Here is a 25,707-nt window from a genome sequence, read left to right as displayed (position 1 = left end):
TTCCAATCTAGGCGGCAGCAACAGGTGTTGCCGGGGAAACCCCAACTCCTCGTAGTGCTAGTCCTCCCTTTTACGGGGGAAACCACCGCGTGTCCGTCAGTCGAGCTGAACTCAAAAACAACCGTCAACTAGGCGACTGTCAAATGCGCCACGTATCCGGATTATCGATCAAACAGCAGCGACTTTACGCCAATTTCTGGGTCTCCGTTTTTGGCGCAGACACATATTGGATTTCAAAGGCTGCGGAACGGTAATCGCAGAGCTGCACTTGCGGCAATTTCTTGAAGTAGCCTCAATCAGGATACTACCAATATGGATGACCGCACCATAGACTCCATATTCCTGGGCTCCCTGGAGTCCCTGCCGCCGGTTAGTTCGAAAATCGTGCGCATCTTCACCAGCTCCACGTTTACGGGTGGGTCAGCAAACCAACACATTTGGCCATGTGTGGCCGGGTTGGCAGTGTGTGAGAAAGTGTGAACTTGTTATGTAATCCGGATTTTCGCAGACACCACCATGGAGCGAAACACACTGATGGCCAAGTGCTATCCGCGGATCAAGGACTACTGTCGCGAGAAGCACGGCCTGGAGTTTCAGGTAGTGGACATGCGTTGGGGCGTCCGAGATGAGGCCACCGATGATCACATGACCACGGAGCTCTGCATGCGCGAGATCAAGAACTGTCAGCGTCTCTCCATGGGACCGAACTTCATCGTCTTTCTGGGCCAGAAGTACGGCTACCGGCCCATCCCCACGTACATAGTTTCCTCCGAGCTGGCCCTAATCTGCGAGGAGCTGACCTCGATGGGCGTGGATCGGGCCATTCTGGATTTGTGGTACAAAAAGGACAGCAATGCGGTGCCACCCATCTCGGTGCTGCAGCCCATTTCCTCGATTTTAATTAATTTCAACAACAAGGTAAGTTCTCTGGTGAAAGTGTTAAATAAAGTCTGTAGAAATACCTAGAGAAGTGGTTAAATTTTTGAATATTAACAAATTTAAAATTTTAAAAGTATTTTAATATTAATACTGTGTGAAATATAAATCCGCAAGATATCAATGTGTGTGTGGCGACCGCTTACTGTGTGAGGTGGCAGAGCGCCGGCAGGGAATATTCCTATCCCTTGGGCGTCTGCTGATGACTATTGGTATAAAGCATTGTTTCTAGCTCAAATTTCCTTTTCCTTTGAATATATAAAAAAAGTGAGTTGATCAATTATACCTCCAATCCTCAGCGAGTACCCAAGCTGCAGGCGGAGGATCAGGCGGTGTGGTGGGACACCCTCAACAAGATGCAGAAGCTCCTCCGCAAGGCAGCTGCCTCTTTGGGAGCCAGCAACAAAATGTCCAAGGAGGACGTCCACAACTATTTCATGTCGGGTGAGTGCGTAGCCTTTAGCGAGTAGCAATCGTAGTGGTAGCTCAACAAACCCATTGGTCCGCGTTTAGTGACGGAGCGTGAGGTGATCAACGGCATATTGAACGTGAAAAACACAAAAAACCATTGCCTGTCCTATGTGAGGTACATCAACAACATAAACCTGCAGAATCTGAAGAAGGCCTCGCTCTTCGTGGACATCATCAATCGCAGCCTGGACACGGAGTCGGCCAAGTTGCTAAGTGACCTGAGGGACACCCGGTTGCCGGCCAAGATCGAGGCTGTCAACGCCCAGAAGTAAGGGATATGGGGAGAGGAGAGAAAGTGGAGCCGGAAACGGGATGATGCTAATCCTATCTGATGTGGGGGTTGGGGGCACTTTGCAGATACACGGTGGAGTGGATCGGACGGGAGGGCCTGGACATTGAGACGCACGAGGAGTACCTGAATCATTTCATCTCTCACTTCTATAAGAACGTGGTGAAGCTGGTCGATAGGGCGATGCGCAAAGAAGACTCCAGTGCACAGGGGCAGATAGTAACTGAGATCCTTCAGCATCTGCACGCTTGCAACAATTCGGTCAAGATATTCTACGGTCGCGAGGAAAGTTGCGAACGCATCAAGCGCTACATGCTGGGGGATTCAGATAAGCCACTTGTCCTTTTCGGCGACGGAGGCTGCGGCAAGACCTCACTGCTCTCCAAGAGCGTTGCCCTCGTGGCCACCGAATGGTTCGCCCACGCGAGGCCCATCAACGTCATCCGCTTCCTGGGCACCACGCCGGATTCCAGTGCCTTGACGGCCACCCTGATTTCCATCTGTCAGCAGGTGAAGTCCATCCAAAAAACCAGCCACCATCTAGACCCCCAAAAACTAACCCGCTAATCGCTTCTAACCTCTTACCCCAAAACACACTTACCACCCCACCCCTGATATTATCCAATCAGATCTCTTACAACTACATGCTACCCTTCGAGAACATACCCGATGATCTTGTCCCCTTAACAGCACACTTTAAGCAATTACTAACTTACGCCAGCCCCGCCCAGCCGCTTACCATCTACCTCGATTCGGTCGACCAGCTCACGGGCACCCAAGACTCGAACAAGGTATCCTGGATACCCACGCGTCTGCCCGCGCACTGTAAGGTGAGCCCTCTGTTCTGATGAGGCTGTGGACTCCAGTATCCACTTCCTTCTTATATTTCCTTACCTCCTTGTGCATGATACTCCAAATACCTTTGTGAATACAATACTATTCTCTTAATAATCCTAAGTGCATGATATTTGAAATTATTATACCCGAACCAGACTTAAGAACTTTTTGCCATACCTCCCTGACACTGTACAAATTTATGCATGCTATTTTTCTTTCTACTCCTAAGTAAGCACCTGAATTAATCCAAGATTGAAACATTTTTGTTCTAAGGAATCGTCACTTAACAAAATAATCTATGTTAAAAACAAAATATGTTCGGTACATAGGTAATACCTGTTAGGTATTCAAGTATTAAATTCTGTTCTCAAAATAATTGTTTAAGATAAAGTATTGGAAAATACCGATCTTCAAACCCGACAATTCACTTTCTTATAACCATTTCATCCCGAAGAAAATAAATTTGTATGTACAATTTACTGGCCCTTCTCTAAATAGTAAACGTCTTCGGGTTAATATGCAATCTTTGTAAACTCTGATAGATCCCTTGTTGCAATCTACTTTCATCATTATAACTCATACGCCCTGTATATATGTAAATACACTGCATGAATCCGCATGTGCCCACTCTGAAGGGAAACTGAGTAAGTTTTTCCAATTGCTTGACCTGTGCGTGCTAAGCAAAATCACTCGACACCACCGCCACCAGAGCAATTGATGGCACCACCTTACCCAAAACGACACCGCAAGGAGGCCGTTCTGCATGAGGCGATCCTCGCTTGGTATCCACCCTAAACCTTAAGTCCTTGTATACAGATCCCATTCCAACTGTTTCCAGATCATAATTTCGTGCGCCAACGAACAGGCGAATCCGACGGTGTCCCACGAGTACCATGTACTGTGCAAGATGATCGACGTGGAGGAGAACTTCATCGAGGTGACGGCCCTGGGCGAGGATTTGGCCATGAACGTGATCAAGATGTGGATGAAGACGGCTTGCCGGGACTTGAACAACTACCAGTGGCGCCTGGTGGCCAATGCCATTAGCAAGTGCTCCCTGCCGATCTTCGTAAAGCTCGTCTTCGCCGAGATCTGCCGCTGGCGAAGCTACACGCGTCCCCAGGAGACTCACCTGGCCAACACGGTGATGGACTCCATTATGCTGCTGTTTGAACGAGTGGAGAAGCAACACGGACGCATTCTCGTTTTTCACGCCCTGGCCTACATAACCGCCTCCAAGTCCGGACTATCCGAGAGCGAGCTGGAGGATCTCATCTCGCTGGACGACAAGGTGCTGGACGATGTCTACCAATACCATTTGCCGCCCACGCGGCGCATTCCGCCACTTTTGTGGACCCGCATCCGAAACGATCTGCCCAACTATCTGAGCGAACGCGAGGCGGACGGTGTTAACGTGATGAACTGGTATCACCGGCAGTTCCGGGACACCGCAAAGGAGCGCTACTTCAAGAACATGAACATGGCCATTTACTTTCACTCCATGATTGCAGATTACTATCTGGGCATTTGGGGCGGCGGGGTGCCTAAGCCATTTAAGTTTACTGAGATCCAGCGGCACAGGTTTGGATTGGCGGACAAGGAGGGATCGGCAGATCGTAAGGTGCCTATCCAGCCGTTGGTCTTCAGCAGCAAGGACGGACTCTCCAAGCGCTACAATTTGCGCAAGGTGAGTTGGAAGTTGTACTATATAAGCGTTTATAATACTCCTCACTCGCCAATAGTTTGGTGAGCTGCCCTTTCACTTTGTTCGATCGCGCCGCTTCAAAGACCTCTTCGAGCATGTGCTCTTCAACTACGACTGGCTACATGCCAAGCTTTCCAGCTGTCCGCTCCAGGCGGTGTTGGCGGATTTCGAGGATGCCTCCAGCAACACGGATGACAAGGAGGCCAAGCGAGAACTGATGCTGGTATCGGATGCCCTGCGTCTGGGTGGTGCCATCCTGGCCATCTACCCCAATATGCTGGCACCACAGCTGGTCGGACGACTTCTGCCCGAGATTGGTGGAAATCCGAACATCAAAATGCTGTTAAGGGCTTGCGATCGCAGTGGGCCCAAGGACTGTGCTCTCATTCCGGTTAATCATTGCCTGCACACTCCAGGAGGACCTCTAAAGGTTGGTTTTCCATTCTTATAAAATGAATCTTGAATAAGACTGTCCCATTTGTTCCCTAGTATTCCCTGGAGGGTCACCAGTTTGCGGTCTTCGCCTTCTGCCTGACCAGCGACATGCGCTACATGGTCTCCATATCCACGCACTTTATCACCTTCGATTTGTCCACTTCGGATCTGACTCGGGACGTGAATCCCGGCATCGAGGGCATTATGCAGCAATTGGTGCTCAGTCCGGACAACAAGTGGGCCGCCGCCTACTCCAACAACAACCAGACGGTTCTACTCAACATGCTCTCCAGCGAATTTGTGGTGATCAACAGTCCCTTCGAGGAGTCTCACGGTCCAGTCAGCGGTCTCTATCTGCTCAATCAAAAGTAAGTTCTGTGCGGGTCCTTAGACGCTGCTCATCCTGCTCGTTTTTAGTTTGTTCATCACCTGCAAGCTCCGATGGGCTCAGTTCGATATGCGTGGCAATCTGGTGGACACCTTTGAAGTACCTGGTGAAAATGATAGTTGGGAGATACTGAGTGAGTATGATTTGTAATCTAAAGATTTGAGATCATATAAAATCGAATATATGCCAATGAAGTATATGCTAACATTTCCCTTTTTTCTCTATGTTTAGCCATGGAGTTCTTCACATCGGCGGATTACAATGTGGTTTTCTGGTCGGGCTCCATCAATGACATGCGCCTGCGACTGGACTCGTGCCGGGGTGGCCACTACTCCAACTCCCAGCGGCTCTTTAGCGCCATGGTCATGAACAAAGAACGAACCCGGGCCTACGGCTGTGCCAACGAGGAGAACTTCGAGGTCTCCGTTTTCGACTTCGTTGAGGATAAGGCTACCGGAGAGATCTGCTGGACTTTGGTGGAGAGCCTGCCGCGCTTCGAGAACGACGACAAGGAGATGCTGCTGCAGTTGCGCATTGATCAACACGATCGTATGCTTCTTGGTACAGCGGGCAAAGGATTTGTGATCTGGGATTTTGGCAGCAAGGAGAAGGATGAAGCTGAAGGGTCCCGTTTAAGGGAGGGTGCACTGTACCTGGCTCTACCTCACGGGGTGCGAAACATTACCACTCGCATCATGCAGTCAAACTCGATCATGGTTAGTTCCAAGTTAGATTATGCCGTAGCCGGAGTGCGCAAGAACCTTTACGTGTGGTGCCTCCAGTCCGGTCAACTGGCCAAGGTCCTGGACGCCCACTTTGGGCGCATTATCCAGCTGGAGCCGCTGACCATTGGCAATTGGAATAACCTGGTCACCTCCTCCATCGATCGTTCCGTAAAGGTTTGGAACATCAACAACATATTTGAGAAGGTCCATGTCATCGACCGCCACGAATTGCAAATCGATGATATCAGTCTGTCCGAGGTGGACATGGCAGTGACCGTCACCCGCAGTTGCGTGGGTGTCTGGGAGACACGATCCGGTCGCCTTCTGGCCAAGCTGGCCGACAGTCCTTTGGGCGCCATCGTCACTCATGCCGAGATCACTCCGGATGGCCGCTACATCATCTCCTCGGAGACGGGCAAGTTCCTAGTCTGGAACCGAGTGTCCGAACAAGTTGTTTTTAGAGATGACCAACCTGGCATCCAGCAGATCACTCTCATGGACTACGGCTACAAAGTGCTCACCGTCTCCGTGCCGAACATCAATCAGCGGGACATCCTGGCAGCAGTTGCTGGCGGATCAGCGGATGAAGCCAACCGGCTTACGGCCATTACAACTATGCGTTCCGTACCAGGTGAGTTCCTGTGCTAAAGATTTTATCTTAAACATTTTATTATTTAATTATATTTAACCCAACTCACATGAACCCTCTATTGCAGAGGGCGCCATTCTGTTCCGTTTCGACTTCCCCATACGAATGATCACGGGCATGCCCTTCCGGCAATCGGTTATTACGGCTGACAACGCCTACATCGTTGTGGTCACGGTGGACAAGTCCAACAAGGATTGCCTGGGCGTCTACAGCGCCACGAATGGAGCTTTCGTTTCTAAGATCCTGCTGAAAGGCTGCTCAATCAAGGAGGTAATCTCGCTGGTGCCGATGCCGCACAAGGCCAACCAGGTGGCTGTGATCAGCAGCGAGAAGGGCAGCGTCATGGACATCAAGACGAAGAAACATGTCCGCTCTATCGCCAAGTGGGGTGGCAGCATTACTCGGGACGGCAAATGCGGTTTGTATGCTCCTACCCGTGGAGGACTGGAAATGTTGGAGCTACGCAAGGGCACCACGGTGAAGACCTTCATACCCAAGGTGGCTGAGGGCGTCTTCTCGGTGATCTGCATCTTCACGGAGAACGACGAGTATGTGGCCTACTATCACAGTGGCCGAAAGACCATTCGAGTATTCCGCACGGCGGACACCGAAATGATAGCCAACTACCGCTTGCAGGCGGAGCTCACGGCGATCAAGAGCAGCAAAGATGGACGCGCCATTGTTTTGGGAACTGTGGACGGCTGTATGTCCGTGCTGGCCATAGTGGATCCCAAGAAAGAGGAGATGAACGAGTACCTCAACGACTTGCCCTCCCGCGACGAGAACTGGAAGGCCAAGCTGGCCAAGATGAAGGCCCGAGTGGGCTTCAAGGCTGCGATTCGGGTGGCCACCATCTCCTCGCGTTACGCCAAGACCAGCAAGGGCGGTGAGGATGGCGAGGAGGAGCTGCTCACGGAGATCACCGAGGACGTTGTGGTGCCAGTGGCTGACTAGCTTCTGGGTTAGTTGATTTATAAATATAACATTTATTTTCGCATATAGTTCATGAGGATGTTACAAAAATACGCGGCGTGTCTACTGTGTGTGTTATCCTGCGTGTACTGCGTGCTAGCGGCATAGAAATCAGTGTGTGAATGTGTGTGCGGATAAAACTGAATGGGTCTTAAACTAAACAATGGTTAGGGGGTAACTGCTAGTTGGTAAAAACTACGGTTAGCTAATACGAGTATAAATTAGAGTTTTTAGCGCGCACTGAGCCCAACGCTTGGCTTGAAACAATTTGAGGCGTGTTGAGAGTGTTGATAGTTAAAAACATAACCAGACATAATATAATAATAACAAGAATCGATCCTAGTGGGCGCGTGTTTGCAAAACAATGACCTTTCAAGTGTAAACAAACCTTTAACATGCTACTGCTTTCACTGATAATTTAAACAAAATAGCGTAGGCATAAACTAACAAGCTGTCGTCTAATTAATGGAACCCGGTCTCAGTCACAGTCGCCACTTCAATCTCAATCTCAACTCAGCCAATCGAATCTAATTGAATCGTATACGGAACACAACTCAGTGCTAATACATAGACCGATCAATTGTTATTAGTAAAAGTACAATACATAGTTCTGGAGGAGACATAGTAATAGTGTGATCTGTTAATTATTGTTACTGTTGTTAACCTGCTTTCGACACTCACTGCTGCTCCTGTTACTACACATTATTACCGTGAATATATATATGTGCCGATTCGTAAGCATAAAACTATGTTAAATAATAAATGATTCCATGTAGTTTACGAGAACTGGCTCGTTCAGTGTGTTTTTGAGTGTGTCTCTTTGCTGTATAATGTTTAGCTGCCGCTGATTATAGCTAAGGGTTTTCAGCTACAGGAAGCGCACAACTTATTGGGCATGATTCTCCTTCTTGATCTGCGCCAGCTTTGCCTGGAGAGCCTGCAAGCGATTGGGCGACATGTCGCGCTTCTGGAACGAATAAATTTGTTAGTTCCTGTTCACTTATTCATACTTCCACTTACATCCCGCTTGATGAGGGACGCCTTCTGTGAGTTCATCCCGTTCAGGCAGAGATTCTCGTCGACCACCTTGTTGTCCAGCATGTGGGATCCATCGTCTGCTGAACGGGCAGAAGCCAATTTACCGGCCACGCCTCCGCCGGAGAGGTGATACTGAAGGCGGTCCATCCAAAAATCGGCATCGTGACCGGTGTTCTGGTAGTTGACATCTGTGAGATAAGAACGAGTAGCGGCTGCAGTTCGTCGGATTCAAATACGAATATAAATGCATGTGCATGAGGTTAGTAGATGAAACAGGGTGTTAGGGTGTTTCTTACCCGTGCGATTATCAGGCGCCTGTGCAGATCCGGCGTTCTGGTTGCGTTCGATTTCGGCCAGACCCTCCTCGATGTACTTGTGGAAAGTGGCACTGGAACCTTGCAGGAAGGTACTCAGATCGATATCTGGATTTTGTTGCTGAAAAATTATAATGAGGATTGAGCCTAAGATCGACAAACAACCAAAATATCATTCAGAACCAACCTTAAAGTCGTAAAGCTTCTGGAGACCTTGCTGTTTGGTATCTCTATCCGAGATCAGTTTAAAGATCTGAGATACTGTATCATGAGTTTGGTGCGAAATACGCTTGGAGGCAATTTCCTTGGCTCTCTGGGGGGAGGCACCAATTCCTGCCGCAGAGCCATCCTTTTGGAAATTCTACAAGGGAAAAAGGTTTACTATTAATTGCAACTTATTGATATAATTACTAGAGCCCACCTTAAGGATGCGTATCAAGTACGTGTGCAGCTCCGAGTGTGTGGGAATCTGGTTAAGGTGCTGCAGAATGGCATTACCCTTAACCTTTGCCATGTTGTGCAGAATGGTCTTAATCGTGCGCATCGGAGTATCCGACGGTCGGTTCTGCCACCAGGTGCTGGGCAGGGCCAGCATAAACTCGTGCACCTCCAGGATCACGGCGTCGTAGTTCAGCTCATTGCTGCGCTCTGGCAGCATCTTTACATTGCGCCAGATGCACTTCATCAGCAGATCCGTGAACTTGGGGAGCTTAGCCTCCGGACAAGTCTCGCGCAATAGACGTATCAAAGCACTGTGATGGGGATTCGAGCATCAATTACATAATGCAACTAAATAGCACGTTTATTGGCTTACCAGTTTAAATTCGTAAAGTCCACCTTGTCCAACACTTTGAGACAGATGCCATTGATAACCTTGTTATACTGACTGTCATCGCCCACGGCCAACTTGGGATCGGCCATCAGGTTTAGCAGCGCCGACATGAGATTTTTGATGCAGGCCACGCTCAGCGTTTTGCCCAGAATGTTGGCATGGAAAAATGTATACAGAATGGAGAGTAGCGGCTGATATACGACCACAGACTGAGCCGACGGTATCTGTGAGAGATTCTTGAATTGTGCCAGCACATTCTGAATAAATATTTCCTCGTAGTCGCGCAGCACGGCCTGCTTCTCCGGAGCCTCAATGATGGCGGCCAGCTCGTTGATGGCCGCTCGAGCCTTGAGGGTGTCCGTGCTGCTCACACCCCTGATAACCTTGACCAGCTGCGGATCGTGCTTGGGCAGAACATCAGCCAAGCTGTAGGTAGACAAAATAAGAGTAAAGTATTCGATTTATGCGACAGCGGCTTGGATAACCCACTTTGGTACATTGTTCTCCAGTTGCTGCGGAGGCTGCTGGTTCTGCATTCGCATGGGGCTGCGATACGGCGAGATTCCACTGGTCATTCCGCCGGTGGACGACGGAGACGTGGTCAACGTCTGCTGCATGTAGTGCTGCCGCGAAATTAGGCGATCGAACTTCTCCTGCGGATAGTGAATGCCTGCTCGAGTGGGTCGCACCTTAATGGGCTCGTCAAGCGATGAGATATCCACGTTCAGTAGCGGCTTTGATTCCATTTGGTCCACGCGGACCCAGTCTTTTTCAATCTCGCTGATCACCTGTGAGTCCAAGCCAAATGGTCCGCTGGACTTCTGTTGCTGGGTCTGCTGCTGCAGCTGGTGAAGATGCTGCTGGAGAAGAAGCAGCTGTGAAGAAGGCGCCTGATCAAATGTTCTATAGTGTCGAAAAAAAACGATAGTGTTAGTCCAACTCTGAAAACTCTAAAATCAAACTGAACACACACGGAAAGCAATGACAAGTGACAATTACAAACACGATGACAGAAAAGACAAAGGGGACTTTACAAACAATCAGAGCAGCAAGCAACAACAAAATGAACAAAACAACATAAAGTATAAAGAAAGCCACTTAACGCCTGTCGAGTCAGGGAGTTCAAGTAGGCAACCACATTGGTGGCACTCCGCTCCGTCAGGTTGTTCTGCCCACGCGCATTTAAATCCCGCTGCAAACTAAGTCAATAAAATAAGAATATAAACGAAAATCAACGAAAACCAACCGAAATCAACAAAGATATGAGTAACGTCTACTGGGATATCCGAGGGTGGAAACCACTATCATCTTTGGGAATTACATAAAGTGCCCAATCGGATTAAGACATTCAGCCATTTAATTACCAAAACTGAACTGGAAGTATTATTGAACCTGGTCTAATCAGTTTTATTATCAGCCTCAATCCATTACCCCATATGATTTATCTTCAAAAAAAATTTTTATTAAAAGTGGTTATATAAAACGATAAATTTTCCACAAAACTGAAATTTTGATTCATTGTCTTGACATGAACATAGAGGTAGACGACCCAATTTATTAATAAGACGGCTTTCCTAAAGGCTTCTCGTTCAGTGTCTTGCGTATCTTAATGGATATTGGTATCCGAGAATGCTTAACGCCTTGCTTACAATGCCAACAACGGTTTCCAACCCTCGGCTGTACAGGGCACTCACCAAACTGAGTACTAGGTAGATAGGACTGGGGTATTGGTTTTAGAAACAACTACGGCACGTCCCCGCACACTTACCCCTCATCGTCCGGTGGCGGCAGCTCGTCGCAACCGTTGCCCACCTCTGCATCTTCGATCTCGATGCTGTCATGTCGCTGAGCCGCTTGCCTGCCTGTGGGCATATCGACAGATGCTGGAGGCGTCGGTTTCTTTGTCTTCTTGGCCCGCTTGATGCGCTCATCCAGCATAGAGAGATCCTTCTCGTTGAGATGGCCAATCATCTTGTATGTCTTTTCGCCGGACAAGAAGAACACCTGGACGATGCAGTTGAGTGCTGCATTGCGCACAGAGTTATCCCGGTCGGAGATCTGGCGAGCAATCTCACGCACCGCCGCCTGGGGTGCAATGTTCATGCCGTAAGTCTCAATGAGGAAGGATAACTCGTCCAGGCACTCGGTACGCTGACGGGCATTCTTCGATTTAAGACCCTCCATCACATAGGCAAAGACCTTGACGAAGGGGAAGACCAAGATAACTTGCCGGAGCACACGACGTACTCCATTTCGGACAGCATCCTTGGGATCTCCAATCTGCATTTGAACAAAGATTTTTAGCAACTTCTAAAACCTTTCATGACCCCAGACTTACCTTCAAAAGCAGGTGGGGCACAAAGCAACTGCCCTCGTTCTCGGCCAGAATGTACTCCTGGTCAATGAGCATCTGGAAGACCTGCACCAGATATTCGAGACCCTTAATCAACACAGAAGGGTTCGTATCGTAGAAACGCAGAGTCAACCATTTAAGTATCAGGTCCAGATTGCACACCAGCGCCTTACTGTTGCCAGGCAGATCTTCGCTCAACTGCTCGATAACTTTCAAGTGATAGCTGGAGGATTATTGAAAGGGTTACAGCTTGAACGCAGCAGTGAAGGTAGTACTCACCGAAAATCGTCGTGGAACATGTTGGCTATCAGCGCTTTATTGACATTGGCCGCCATCATCTGATCGCGTAATAGGTCGGTGAATTCCTCTCTCGGCGTTACGAATGTCCACTTGAGAACCTTCATCTTTTGTTCGTCCAGCAACCGCTGGTTCTTAGAGTTGTTTGCGGCCAGTAGCGGCGATGTGTCGATATCCTCGTCCTTCTTGCGAGCAGGTGCGGGCAATTTGTCCTGTCCTCCGGCAGCGCGGGCGGAGGCACTCTTCTGGATTCCACCTGCTCCTCCACCACGCACTGTCTTGGCCTTTGGCTCCTCGGGTATTGGGGCTTGCTGCTTGCCCTTGGGCAGCGGCTTTACTGGGAGATTAGGACGGGCCTTCTCCAGGGCCGCATAGATATCCTTCTTGGAGGCGGGCTTCTGCTTGTCCAGAGCGCGGTTTAAAGCGTCAAATCCAAGGTGAATCATAATACCCAGCACCGCCTCGTTGGCGTTCTTCCGCACATCGGCATTGCGATCACAGATGTGAGCGTATAAGTGCGGCACCATTGAATGGAGATCCTCCTTTGACACCGACTTGGGGGGAAGGCCTGGCAGTTTGTCCGCCAGCCAAGCCCACAACTCGGTCTTCAAAGCGGGGGATCCTCCCTTTAGAGCATCGGCTATCATTTCGCTCTCGAAGAACTCCTTGTATCCGCCCTTCTCGCCAAAACTGTTGATACAGTTGAGCGCTGCGGCCCTCACAAAACTCTTGTTATCCCCGAGTGCGTGCAGAAACCCAGGGAACAGGGTGCGCACATGGTTGCGACATCCAGCGCCCATGGCCGTGGCAAGCTGCTCGCAAATGGCAAGCGACGTCTGGGCAATCTTTGCATTGGAATCCACCAGCCGGTGCGCCAGAGCAGGAGCTAAGTCCCCGATACTGGGTTTGATCAGCCTTGCCTCTGAAATAATGGCCTGCAGCTTAGTCAATCCCTCGTTGCGAGTCTTCCAGTCCTTGTCGGACATCTCTTTTAGCAGTGCCTCTGTAATCTGTGGGGCAATGTCAACGCGGGGTAGGAGATCAGCCATGTTAATGGGTTCCTCTTCTCCGGCTGCACCACCATCGTCGTCCTCATTGTCTGGTGAATTTCCAGCTGCTCCGCCACTACTGCGCTGAACTCCCCTCACCGGCTTGGGCGGTTTTTCGCCCACATTTTTGTCGAACTCCACCTGGATCTGGGACTTTAGGGCCGGCTTCTCACTGTCGAAGAACATCATAAGAGCATTGCCCATATACATAGACATGATGCCCACGAGCTGGATGGCAGCGGCACGAACCGTTGGATTGGTGCTCTGCACTCCCTTTCGCACATCCTCGATGAGTGTCTTCGGCTGCAATTGGAAGCCAAACTCTGTGATGGATTTGCCCACCCAGTTAAAGGCCTCCGACTGCACCTTTGGCGATTTCTGCTCGAAGGCGAAGCTTAGCACTTTACCCACTATGTACTCCAGTTTGGTGGCTTCAGCAAAGGCGGTTAGTACATCGGCAGCTGCTGCTCCGTTCTTGGCATCAGCAAGCTTCTCGGTTATTTCGTTAACCACCAGGTCTACGGTTGTCGTAGTCAGCGGATAGTTCTCGGCCACACTGCGGATTATGTCCAGCTTGAACTTGAGTACCTGGAAATTCATTTCTTTGAGGCCGGGCTTGCGTCCGCTAATTGTCCGGATGAGGATCTGTGATATTCCCGCCTGTTTTGCATCGAAGCCGGTGATTTCGCCCAGAAGCTGCTCCACGGCAGCGAGGCGATTCTTCCAATTGGAGTCTACCAATCCATTAAGTATGTCGGCTGATAGAATTTCCTCGGATTTTTCCTGCAAATCCTCTGGTGTTAGTTCGCGTTCTGTGGCTAGAGCTTTTCCGGTCGCTTTAGAGGCTGCAGATGAGGCAGATGCACCTCCACCCGCAGCACCAGCCGAGGGCTTCTTCAGCACCTTGCGTGCCCCACTGGTGGCCGGTCGGGAAACTGGCTTAGGATCCGCACTGCCTCCCGTGGCCTTGGCAGGACCAGCGGCTTTCGCAGTCGGTGCTGAAGCGGGTCTTGCCTCCTTCTTTGGTCCAGCAACCTTGATTTTGATCTCTGCCTTGTCGTGACACTCCTTGATCTTAACCATCTTTAGGGGATCAACGTCGGCTAGCAGGGGGGTCACCGCCTTTTCGCCCATTAGCTTCATTAAAGTTCCCAGAGCTTCGGCGCTGCTGTCGCGGACCGTGGGATCCGGCTCGTTGAGCGTCTTCACAAGACTGGTAGTCACAAGCTTGAGCAGCTTCTTGTTTAGCGCGGCTGGCTGAGTGCGAGTCAGGGCACGGGCCAAAAACAAGGCCGTTTCGGATTTAACACTTGGATTCTTATTGGCCAGCGACTCCACAATGGATTCTTGCTGGGCCTCCAGCGAGGTGGAGGTGTAGATGGCATCGATGGCCTCGCGCAGTGCGGTCACAACATTGGGTTTCTTCTCCTTGAATTTCTCCAAGAGGGATGGGACACAAGCCTTGAATAGAAAAGTGTATATAATAAGGCTCTACTTGGAAAAGGTTAGAAATTTAAAAATCTACTTACCGATGCATAGTTGGAAAAGCGCTTGGCCAATCCTTTGGCCAGCAGAGCCAGACACTTGCCGGCCATGGCTACCAGGACTACGTTGGAGTCCTTGGTAATAACCTTCTTCAGAGCGCTCACTAGTGCTCCATACTCGCCGTTCTCCAGCTTGGGATTTTCCGTAAGCAGCTTCTCTAGGACCTCCAGCGATTCCTTCCTCAGTGTCCACTTCTTTTCCTCTAGCTTGTCGTAAAAATCCTTGGGCATTTTGGAGAGTATGTCAACGGGATCGAGAAGATCAATGGGATCGATTTCTTCAGGTCCAGCATCGCCATCTTCTTCTGCAAAAAAACATGAACTAAATTAAATAAAACAGAAACATAAGATTGGGTGGAGTCCTTACCATTATAAGCATCCTCGACAGCTGCTGCATCGGCAATCTTTGCTTGCTTCTCTTGCTGAGATTTCAGATATCTAGAGGGCTCCGCACGTTCACCCTTGAGCTTCTCGAATTCATCCTCCAGCTCCTTAAGCGTTACTTGTGGCAACGTTGAGATCTGCGGCTTCATGGCTGCACCGATCCAGCGGTAGATCTCCACCGCCAGCTGCTTGCCCTCGTCTCGGACGGCTTTATCTCGATCTGACATCAGCGGGGCTAGCTTCTTAATCAAAGGCTTGACGCCTATTACTTTATGTCCGAATTCACGGAGGGCCAGGGTGGTGGCTGCCACACAGGCGGATACAATCTTGGGGTTCTTGGCCTCCATACCCTTGACCAGCTCTTCGACGACGGCCTCCTGCTTCTCGATCTCCACATACATGAGTGCCACCTGGACGGAGAGCTCCTTGGTCTTTGTCTTTGGTGCCGCAATGCACTTCTGGACGATGCCGGTCATCACATCGCCCACTGTGCGTCCGGCTAGGCCGCTGTTCTCCACAAAGATGAGGGCCGCCTCCAGGCCCTTCTCCTGGGCCATTGCATTCGAGTCGACCACCATCTTCTTGATGAGGCCAGCGAATTTGGACCACTCCGGTGACTTCTCGTCGTCCAGGTCGCGGAAGATCTTGGCGGCCTCCTCGTAACCATCGACACGGGCCTTCCATAGTTTATGGACACACCGTTCCTCCACCGGCAACTTCTTGTACTCGGTATCCTCGGCCATGGTGTGTTGATGCTCCGGTCGCTACTCAATTCGGTCTGACCAGCGGATTCTCCTCAGTGGTCTCGGGCGCAAGCAGTTGTCTTAACCAACATTCTAGAGAACGAAAAAAAAAGATATTATATAAAATAGCAAATCAACTGGAATTTCTATCTCTAAACATCAACCAAATCCCAATGGAGCGGAACTATTCGGGTTGTCAGGAGCTATCAAGGTAATGTTTCAAAATTGAGCTTAATCGTCGATGAAATGCAGGGAGACCAAGGAATCGGATTCGGGGAATTGGAATCATCCATCCGTTACGCTCGAGAGGCGGCAAGAAAAGTAAATGGGTCGGCCATATTTAGATTGTGGTCGTCTAAGTGCAGTTATTTGGCAAATAGAAATAGAATTAGGAGCGTGCGAATTTGGTTTTTCGGAAAAGGTTGGTGGGCTTGCCACCCAGGATGGGGTGATGGTGATATCATATAGCCGGAATAGCGCGCTTTATTCAGACAATAATAAATCAGGGGTAGGGCGGAACCCCTCCCCCTTCTCCACTAGCAAGGTGACACACACGCACTCGAAAGCCCGTGACTGACTCAGGAGTGGATTTTTTTTGTTTAATTATTCATACAGTTTTCCCCCTTTACGTTTTTCCTTTGATCCGCCCCTGCACCAATTTAACTGTGCTCCAATTCCAGTAGAGCATTCTACTAGTCGGATATGCTCTCTCACACTCCTATTCCAAGCTCTCACGCACACCGACGCTCTCCATTTCGAATTAACGGATCGGATCGGAGGCAACAACAAATGTTTCTCCTGCGGGGCTGTGCGTCTGGAAAATGCCGTCGTTTACCGTTCCAACCAACCGCTAACTGTTACTAGGGCTATTAATTTCCAGTGGCTGCAACTTGAGAGCCGCAGATGCTCTAGATTTCGCCCACATCAGCGACAAACAAAAAGCGACGCCCTGAAGCTTGAAAATCCCTATGCATCCAAGTGCATTCCGGCACACACTCGCACTCACCATCAGAATTTGGCGATCCAAGTAACGCCGTGCTGCGGGGGGCGTGGCGGGGGCTGTGGGGTGGACAGCTGGCCAGGGGCAGCGGTTTTAAAGGGCTGCGCAATGCAATAACTTCGATTTTTCGCAGGCGACACACCAACACTCACACACGGCACAACACTCGGGCACGCACACTAATCCGACACAGACACACCGATGAGCTCTCTTTTCTCAGCTGCCAGGTACTGCAGCAACAATAAAGCAATAAACAATAACTTAACTATCTTTCACGCGCTTCGGGGCACTTTTGTGCAGCGGAATTCACTTTGGTTTCGCGTGAGGTAAATAAATAATAATTTTTGCGTTCTTCGCAAGCGTCGTTGCGCGCCAGAGCTGGGTAACCACTCGCGATTGTATCGATATATCGAATATAGTGTGGTATCGACTAGGCCTATCGGTTATCGGCATTCAAAGAACTACAGTGTGACCTTTAAAATATCGTTACAAAATTAAAACCAAGTTTTAATTTTTTTAAACTCAACTCAACCATCCAAAACCTTCCTAGATGTACAAACTCATGATATGTATAATTGTTATATAGTATTTATTGTACCGCCGCTCTCGACGCGCGTGATCTCCAGCAAATGAATGGTGTGTCCGCCCATGAACTCCAGCAGATCCACGCCCGACTCCTTGCCAATGTCGTCCATGCTGATGGGCAGTGCCTGCAACTTCCACTTCTTGAGCAGCGCCTCGATGGACCAGTCGGCACTCCTCTCCTGGTATGTGAATATGAACTTGGCCCCGGCATTTCGTTCCAGCAGAAAGGCCACCGTGACCACTATGTCCTCGAACACGCTGGGATCGTAGAAGCAATCGGCGGCAATGATGAGGTCCAGCGGAGGAAGCCGGAACACGCTGTTCAGCAACAGGCCCCAACTGAGGCCCACCACATCGATGTCCACTCCCGGCTGCAGTTGATTGGCCAGACAGGACTTTCGGATGTGGGCCAGAGACTTGGGCAGGATGCAGTTGTCGGTTAGGACTACCTGGGCCCGACACTTGGCGGCAAGAATACCGGGCAGAGCTGTCCCACTGCCTAGCTCCAAGATGCGCTTCCCCGCAAGCGTTTGTCGACGCTCCCACAGGAAGTGGGCCAGTACTGGGGCGCAAGGCCACGTGTAGAAGGAGTACGCTCCCTGGAGCAGCTATTGGGGTATTAATCAAGGATTAGCTTCTGCAGAAACATCTGATTCTCAAGCTCACCTCTGGAATCTTGATCTCCAGTCGCTCGGCGGGTGATCCGCTGAAGACGAACTTACGGATGTGCTCGGCGGTGGCTGTGGCTGCCACAATGTCGTTGTCCTCGCTGCCGCTCTTCATGTGGAAACGCATTTTAGCTCGGGCATGCAGGAATGGTTCTTTTTTCACTAAACTGTTGCTGTTTTTCAGAGTTTTGTTTACAACCTGTTTGATTAGCGATGCCAACTCCAAAGCGATAGAAGTATCGATAACACTGGAGGTGAGCAAAGCAAACTGTGACTGAGTATCACCAGTGTGACTGCGACGGCAGCTCATTGAAAGTGAACTCATTTACTGAAATTTAAAAAAAAAGGTTCAAAAGCTTATTTGAGCAATAATGTTTGGCTGTACTTCCAAAAAGCCTCGACCTCCGACCACGAACATTTTTTTTTTAGGATCCATGTATTTTGGGGTCCTGATTGCGAATAAATATGCCAAATGTGGTCGTTAAATGTTGTTCTGGTAAATATGTTTTTAAAAATAGTTGTTTATGGGGTATTCAAAAAGTAATTTACAGATTTAACAACGAATTAGCTAAATACATTTTTAAATGTAAAAGGACTTTTAAAAAATTCCCGCAGGTGCTGGTGAACGCTCGGTCAAGTGCATGCGAACTATCGCCCATCCCTAGCGATCATTGTGAAGTTTTGATTTTTCCTGTGCCATGGAGGGATTCTGGTTCTCGGAGGAAAGTGCTGCGTAAATTGAAGAGACCCAAGCGAAACCGAAAATATGCGCTCCTGGGGGAACTGGGAGTGGTGCGGAAAACTGGGCCAGGGCGGATTCGGCGAGGTGAACCACTGGCGGCACAAGACTACTGGCCGCGAAATCGGTGAGCTATAAACAACTTTTGGGCCCCCACTAGCGTACTTACATATATGGGAATGCTTTTCCCCGTGTTTGGGTGTTCGTGTGCGATTCCCGGAAATCGGGCTGATGCAAGCGTCTGCCGGTGCTGCACTGATAAAGAAGGGCCACCCGCGCTTATTCCTATGCGTGTGTGGTCCCCGGATGCGATAGCTTATAGCCCTTTGGCTGAGTCAGCCGAAAGCCGATCTCTGCGTCGCATATGTACATATATAACCACCACTTTTAATAGTTTGCTTATCTTATATTTTTAGCCACCAAGCACATCTTGGATTTGGAATCCCTAACGGCCGATCAGCAGGTCAAACTCAGCGAGCGCTGGAACAAGGAGTTTAACTGGGCTCGCCAGTTTCAGCATTTTCCCCACATTGTGGCCGGGGTGATCCTGGACGAGGAGGATGCGGCCTATCTCAATGACAGGCACATTGCAAAGCTGCCTGTGATCGTGCTTGAGTACTGCAACGGTGGCGATGTGAGGAAGAGACTGCAGAGTCCGGAGAATGTCAATGGACTGGTGGAGTTCGAGGTGCGCCAGATCCTAGGAGCTCTGCGCAAGGCCCTGCACTTCCTGCACTCCGAATGCGGGATATGCCATCGCGACTTAAAGCCAGATAATATCGTTATCCAACGCGGAGCCGATGGCACAAAGGTCTATAAGCTTACCGATTTTGGGCTAGCGCGTGGAGCTCCGGATAAGACAATGCTTCAGAGTGTTGTGGGCACACGGCATTACTTTGCCCCCGAGGTGGTGGAGTCGGGCTTTTACAACTCGGCCGTGGACTACTGGTCACTGGGGATCATTGCCTACGAGCTAGCCACTGGCGAGCTTCCATTCATCCCCCATCAAACGCCAAAAAACATATTGATAAGCCTGCTTGGAAAGCCGTTCGAATGTATTGCCATAACGGAGGATCCAGACAGTAAGGGTCGTTTCGTGAATCAATTTCAACTGCCCCAAGAACACCATCTGTCGCGGGCTTGGGCCGAGAAGTTCACCAAATGGCTGCGCCTCCCGTTGAACACAAACTATAAGCAACGAGGCCAACTAGCAACTGATGAAGTACAATCAGTTCCAGTCGTCTTCACTGAGCTAGACGAGCTGCTCAGCACAAAGGTGCTTACAATTTTTGCCGTCAATTGCTGCAAGGAACTTGCGTATGTGGTTACACCTGAGATGACCATGCCCGATCTAATTGGCTTGATGGTTCGGGACACCGGAATGAAAGGAAATGAATTGTATTGCGTGCTGCCCACTTTCCATCCGCACAAGATGATGAGGCCTAACACGAGGCCTTGGGATCTGTATGTAGAGGAGTGGAGTGACACCAGCAAGGACTCGCGCAAGTGGGCCAAGCGCAATATTCCGCCTGTGATGTTATACGTCTTTCAGGGAAAAAAGGATTGTGACTACAGGGTACCCGAGCCCAGTCTGTCGGTATTGGCTCGAAAGTTTATGTCCAAGAAGATTGTGGCAGAGGAAAGATGGCTGCTCAAACGTGTGGCTATGGACATGCTCTTTGTGCTAACCAAGGAGCAGGCGATCTGTGAAATGTTTCTGTCCGGCGTTAACGAGCATGCGTTGTCGTTGGAGGATGAAATAGTCGCCAATACGTATATAAACACTATAAATGCGGAGCTCCTCACAGCCTCTTACGCCTACGAACAGTTGAAGAAGTTGCGATCGGCAGCACATGTGGTAGATATGCCTTTCTTTTTAGTTGTTCTCTACTAATTCGGTTTGCTTTCAGATTATCGATTGTTCAGAGTGGCAGAAGCTAGCGCACAAACATGACGATATTATAATAAAGACCAAAGAGATTAAGTCTCATTTCGAATCCAACTTGCGCGGGGCCCAGGGCATGGTGAAAAGCGCCAATCAACTCTTAAAGGATCTCGTCGGCAAAGATATTTTCGATGCGTAAGGCAATTATGACATCAGCTTAGCCAAATATGATGCAGCTCTCTTGTTACTTTTAGCAATCGATTTTACAAGCAATATTTTTGCAATGGTGGAGTAATTTCGCCGGATGAATTGATGAAAGCGTCCATTGAGTTCGCTAAAACTCGTACCCTGTTACAAAATAAGGTCACAGCGCTGTCCAAGGCTATCGATCCGCTGCACTTCTATTTTTTAAAGAACAAGGAGTTCGTTCCGGTCCTTTTCAAATTATTTCAGGAAATCAAGAGTGATATATTTGCGCTGCATTTGAAGATGCTGTCGCCAGTTTCAGTCGCTCCACCTCCGATGCTCCAGCTGAGCGCAGCAATGGACCGTATGACCATGAGCTCTGGCTTACCCAGCTCGGATCCCTTTGACTCTCTAGGCACGATCAGTGTTATCGATGAGGCTGAAAGGATTAACAGCTTGTTAGTACATATTTAAACGATGTAATACATTTTACTAATCACTTGTCTGTTTTTTTTGTTAGGCTTGTTCGTGAAATGGATGTCGACCACTGCTAAACCTTCCTGTTTATCACGAAATTTAATCAAACCGGCATCACTTCGTGACCTTATGACATTTTTGATTTTATTTTGTTATCGCAATTGGATATTTTTTATAGCTTTAAAGGTTTCACAGAAACTGTAATGCACGTCTTTCATCTGAGACCGCTTTGTATTTTGTTCTGTAATAATTATTTTGTTACCTGCGTATTCAATCGCAATCATATTAAACAAAAATCCATGTTTAAAAAGGGAGTTTTATTTCGGCTGATTGAATTTCAAACTGGGGTAAAATGGTAAATTTTTTTTTTTCGCTGATATAGTGCCTTCTTTCCAGATGGCCTTATAAGTTACATGGGATGTACATACCTTCATAAATATTTTTTTTATGGAAGTTTGTTATATTTACATATAAGCCAATATATACTTTTCTTTGAGCTTCAGTTTTGTGGATCGGTTTCTATTGGTTAAGAACTTTAGTCAGACAAAACAAAAACTTCAAGGTATGGTCTTGTATATAACAGTCGGGCTTGATTTACGAATAAACAGCTGTATATAGCTTGGCTTGGTCAATTGAAATGAAACTTGCTGAGGATTGCAATGTCACGGAAAATTGCACATGCGGCAGAACAGAGAATTAGTCGACTTCTGGCCAAGCCAGACGTGGCTATAAAAGCGATTCGAGCAGCTTGGCAACCACCACAAGTCACAAACGGGTGACCGGTATCGAAGCTTCGGGAGATCGCAGAGAAACACGGAATGAATCGCAACTGGTTGACGGGATTGGTAGTGCTCCTTGGAGTAGTGATGCAGATGGAGGCCAAACCTCCGGTGAAGAAGCCGGCTGAGCTGCGTAAGTAAATTTTATCTGGAGTCCTGAACTTTGAAAGATTAATTTAATGGTTTCTTTTCAGCATCTTTCCTCAAGGTGTGCCATCGCGATTCACCGGACCTGAACACCTGCGCTCGGGAATCCTATGAGGCACTGCGACCGCGGCTGATGGAGGGCATTCCCGAGCTGTACATACCGTCCATGGAGCCACTGATCGTTCCGCAGGTGAAGATGGATCAGGACTCCGGCGCCATCTATCTGCATTCCGTGTACCGAAACGTTAAGGTCACGGGCATCTCGAAGCACACGGTGAACGAGCTGCGCTTGGAGCCCTCAAAGCTGAAGTTCATTGTGTCGCTGACCTTCCCCAAGCTGCACATGGAATCGGACTACAGCATTAAGGTCAGTAGAGACGTATGAAGTCGTTTCGAAGGCAAAATCCCCAATAACTTAACTACATTTGTTCTGCTTTATCAGGGGAAAATCATGATGATGCCACTGCTGGGCGATGGCCACTGCAAGGTGGATCTGGGTAAGTTAGATGTCTACATACGACCAGTTCGGATTTGTGATAATCTCATCATCCTACAGTAAACATCACCATGCGCACGGAGCTGATTGGTCAGGAGTACAAGAAGAATGGGGCCAACTATTTGAAGATAAACAACGTGAAGGTCAAGTACGAGCTATCCGATGTGCACATCCATCTGGACAACCTCTTTAATGGGGACAAGGCCTTGGGCGATCGGATGAACGAGTTCCTCAACGAAAACTGGAAGGCTCTGGCCGAGGAAGTGCGTCCGCTGATGACCAAGGCTCTGGTGGATATTCTGAGGGCCTCCGTGGACAAACTGTTTGCCTCATTCAGCTACGATGATCTGCTACCCAAGGGCAAGAACTAAGTGCACAGCATTTTTACAATCTTAATTATTTAATCGTAGTACAAAATATTAGCCTACAAGTAAGCACACAATTAAAAGTGAAATAAATTATGAATATAATACAAAAACGGAGGACGAGGTCTTGGCGACCACTAAACCAGCCAAAGTTTGGTGGGCATCTTGGAGAAGACGTTGTTCCAAAGGCCATGGAAGATATCGGCCAATCCCAGTTCCAAATCTGGACGCAGTTCTGCTATAACATCTTTGCCGTTCTGATTGAGGAACGAGTTGATTGAGGCCGCCAGGATGTCGTTCCCGTTGAAGAGATTCTTAAGGTGGATTCGCATGGCCCCAACGTCGAAGCCCACCTTCATTTCATCGATGTGGATGATCTCGTCCCCGGTGCGGGTCTCGTTTCTCAGGGAGATCCTAGTGTACACCGTGGTGTGTACGTTCTTCAGTGCCATGGCCACATCTCCACTGCCGATAAGTGGCAGCAGCAGGATATTTCCCTTCAGGTTGTACTTGGCCCGGATTCTGAGCCTTGGGAGCTCCAGCTCAAAGTTCAGCAGACGCCGCTTCAGATCCAAGCTGTATCAAGCCAAAAAATATGGTTTTTGAAAATCAATAATATCTTTACCAATATCTTTATTTTTAATATATATTTTATTTTCCTTTATTTACCTTGCTCGACGAACAGTCGCATTTGATGGTCCACGGATGACCAGGTCTAGAAATCCTCCGGATAGCACCAGGTTGCCACTCCCCTTCGACACCGAAACCTGGTCAATATTTAATGGTTCGAAACTCTTCACACCGATCTCTGGGATTCCAGCAGCCAGAGCCGGAAAGCATCCCTCGAAAAGCTGTCGAAAGCAATTGTCCTCATTTGGATTGGAACGGGGGCACGTTTGTAGCCATGAAGCTGGGAGATACAAAATATGCTTATAAAGTTATTAAAATGTTATTAAAAGTCAGCCACATTTATGTAGGCGGTCTTTCCGATCCAAGAGATTTTTAATTCCAGAGTGAACTTCCCAAATTGGGATGGGACATATACAAGGGTTATACAATTTAATTTATAATTTTTCCTTCACTATACAATTTTTTAAAAACAACTCAATAACTCACGATCTAAACTGAACAAGTATAAAAAAAAAACTTAATCCCTTTTTTAATTAATAAAGTGAATTATGATAAAAGTTCACAACACATTTCTAAGGACCTTAACATCCTTATAAGCACTATCACAAAACTTTACTTACGCCTCTCCTGCAACGGCAGCTTGTCATTCACAATTTCGCGAGTATATGCCCCGTGGACTTGTGTCAGGCAGGTCGAAAAGATAACGCCCAAACTAATAGCCAACTTCCAGCATGTTGCGTAAAACATGTTTTAAGGAAAACGAAACCAAATCGAGAGTTATGTCCTTTGGTCGACACCGAAATTCGGGGCTATTAATATTTTAGCCGTTACACGCGACCGTTAGCGACGATGGCTCGATACCAAGTGCCGGGATAGCCAAGAGAAAAGTCGGACGAAACCATCGAAGGCCAAGACAACATAGTCTTTTTGCTGCCAGTTTTACATACACTTTTTGCCCGCACTGACGTTACGAATTCCGCAATTTTGGAACTTGCGGCGCTTACTAGTATTCCCGTTTACAATCAACCACTTAAAAAAATATTGATGAAGTGAGTTTGAAATATAATATACTAATTCAAAAGTTTACTTGAAGAAAAATGTATTAAAATAATTTTAAATTTTTGCAGGAAGAAATGTTTTTTTTATATTTAAAAAAAAATACCTCGTGATTAGATAAGCCGGCAAGTAATATAACTGAATTGTCAGAGTAATTATAAAGACCAAATAGATTAAGGGAAAATCGTCTTGAATAGAAAGGTACTTTATAATGGTTAATGGTTAATATGTGAACAATCTCATTTATAAAAGCTATTCAACTCGTTTTAGCTGCATCGTTATCGTTTATAATTACTACTGGTACTATACAAACTTTCCCAACAGTAGTGCATGCAGCTAAGCCACTTGACCGAATATTTGTAATGTTTTATTTGTTGTATTGATATTTGGGCGTTTATGTTGCTTTTGAATTTTACTTTCGTTTGGCGCGTAAACGCCACCGATTCCCAGGTTGTTTATGTTTATGAACGTTGCGCCACTCGCACGCCAACTCGTCCCCCTGGCCTGCTTCCAGTTCCAGCGAAGTCCCCTCCGAAATTCCCTCCGAAGTTGCTCACCTGTTCACCCGACTACTTCTGGTATTACGCAGACTGCGAGCTGGAGTTGTCTGGGATTGTCGGCGCTGCCTTGCCCCTTCATTGTCACGGGTGTTGTCCGGTTTTCTGTTTGTTCGTGCTCCAATGCCTCGGGCCACAGCGGCTGCTGCTGCCCCCACTAACCCCCCTTTTCGGCG

General features: G+C 48.4%; 6 protein-coding genes across 12 annotated transcripts; 3 read left to right on the top strand and 3 right to left on the bottom strand.

The window, feature by feature from the left end:
- Nucleotides 1–233: 233 nt before the first annotated feature.
- LOC119545676 (NACHT and WD repeat domain-containing protein 2) lies at nucleotides 234–7,420 on the top strand. The gene is made up of 12 exons (XM_037851409.1): nucleotides 234–415; nucleotides 509–918; nucleotides 1,236–1,380; nucleotides 1,450–1,675; nucleotides 1,765–2,206; nucleotides 2,326–2,526; nucleotides 3,372–4,220; nucleotides 4,276–4,668; nucleotides 4,728–5,041; nucleotides 5,091–5,194; nucleotides 5,293–6,417; nucleotides 6,503–7,420. The coding sequence occupies exons 1-12, from the start codon at nucleotides 313–315 to the stop codon at nucleotides 7,387–7,389; spliced, it is 5,199 nt and encodes a 1,732-aa protein (XP_037707337.1). The 5' UTR covers nucleotides 234–312; the 3' UTR covers nucleotides 7,390–7,420.
- LOC119545675 (protein mini spindles) lies at nucleotides 7,398–17,356 on the bottom strand. 7 transcript variants are annotated; one of them, XM_037851401.1, is made up of 14 exons: nucleotides 16,968–17,354; nucleotides 15,202–16,054; nucleotides 14,820–15,139; nucleotides 12,224–14,751; nucleotides 11,930–12,167; nucleotides 11,360–11,871; nucleotides 10,695–10,790; nucleotides 10,081–10,494; nucleotides 9,574–10,017; nucleotides 9,181–9,511; nucleotides 8,947–9,120; nucleotides 8,742–8,880; nucleotides 8,428–8,657; nucleotides 7,398–8,374 (listed from the first exon to the last, which is right to left on the bottom strand). In XM_037851401.1, the coding sequence occupies exons 2-14, from the start codon at nucleotides 15,959–15,961 to the stop codon at nucleotides 8,294–8,296; spliced, it is 6,267 nt and encodes a 2,088-aa protein (XP_037707329.1). In that variant the 5' UTR covers nucleotides 15,962–16,054; nucleotides 16,968–17,354; the 3' UTR covers nucleotides 7,398–8,293. The 7 variants fall into 7 exon arrangements, with proteins under 7 accessions (XP_037707329.1, XP_037707330.1, XP_037707331.1 ...); XM_037851402.1 differs by having other exon boundaries at nucleotides 7,398–8,371; XM_037851403.1 differs by having other exon boundaries at nucleotides 8,428–8,633.
- A 177-nt stretch (nucleotides 17,357–17,533) lies between these two features.
- LOC119556283 (methyltransferase-like protein 23) lies at nucleotides 17,534–18,453 on the bottom strand. Its single transcript, XM_037868339.1, has 2 exons — nucleotides 18,213–18,453; nucleotides 17,534–18,154 (listed from the first exon to the last, which is right to left on the bottom strand). The coding sequence occupies exons 1-2, from the start codon at nucleotides 18,339–18,341 to the stop codon at nucleotides 17,540–17,542; spliced, it is 744 nt and encodes a 247-aa protein (XP_037724267.1). The 5' UTR covers nucleotides 18,342–18,453; the 3' UTR covers nucleotides 17,534–17,539.
- Nucleotides 18,454–18,883: 430 nt separating this feature from the next.
- On the top strand, nucleotides 18,884–21,761 carry LOC119563026 (inhibitor of nuclear factor kappa-B kinase subunit beta). Its single transcript, XM_037876224.1, has 5 exons — nucleotides 18,884–19,080; nucleotides 19,370–20,811; nucleotides 20,864–21,033; nucleotides 21,093–21,482; nucleotides 21,545–21,761. The coding sequence occupies exons 1-5, from the start codon at nucleotides 18,981–18,983 to the stop codon at nucleotides 21,576–21,578; spliced, it is 2,136 nt and encodes a 711-aa protein (XP_037732152.1). The 5' UTR covers nucleotides 18,884–18,980; the 3' UTR covers nucleotides 21,579–21,761.
- Nucleotides 21,762–22,251: 490 nt separating this feature from the next.
- On the top strand, nucleotides 22,252–23,402 carry LOC119554678 (protein takeout). The gene is made up of 4 exons (XM_037865683.1): nucleotides 22,252–22,413; nucleotides 22,475–22,794; nucleotides 22,870–22,924; nucleotides 22,984–23,402. Exons 1-4 carry the CDS (start codon nucleotides 22,320–22,322, stop codon nucleotides 23,292–23,294), a joined length of 780 nt encoding a protein of 259 aa, XP_037721611.1. The 5' UTR covers nucleotides 22,252–22,319; the 3' UTR covers nucleotides 23,295–23,402.
- Nucleotides 23,403–23,425: 23 nt separating this feature from the next.
- Nucleotides 23,426–24,705, bottom strand: LOC119559977 (circadian clock-controlled protein daywake). The gene is made up of 3 exons (XM_037873223.1): nucleotides 24,539–24,705; nucleotides 23,958–24,198; nucleotides 23,426–23,864 (listed from the first exon to the last, which is right to left on the bottom strand). The coding sequence occupies exons 1-3, from the start codon at nucleotides 24,663–24,665 to the stop codon at nucleotides 23,426–23,428; spliced, it is 807 nt and encodes a 268-aa protein (XP_037729151.1). The 5' UTR covers nucleotides 24,666–24,705.
- Between the last annotated feature and the right edge of the window lie 1,002 nt (nucleotides 24,706–25,707).

Source organism: Drosophila subpulchrella, chromosome 3R, assembly GCF_014743375.2.
Source record: "Drosophila subpulchrella strain 33 F10 #4 breed RU33 chromosome 3R, RU_Dsub_v1.1 Primary Assembly, whole genome shotgun sequence".
NCBI classification, from domain to species: Eukaryota; Metazoa; Arthropoda; class Insecta; order Diptera; family Drosophilidae; genus Drosophila; species Drosophila subpulchrella.
This window is presented reverse-complemented; position numbering and strand designations above follow the sequence as displayed.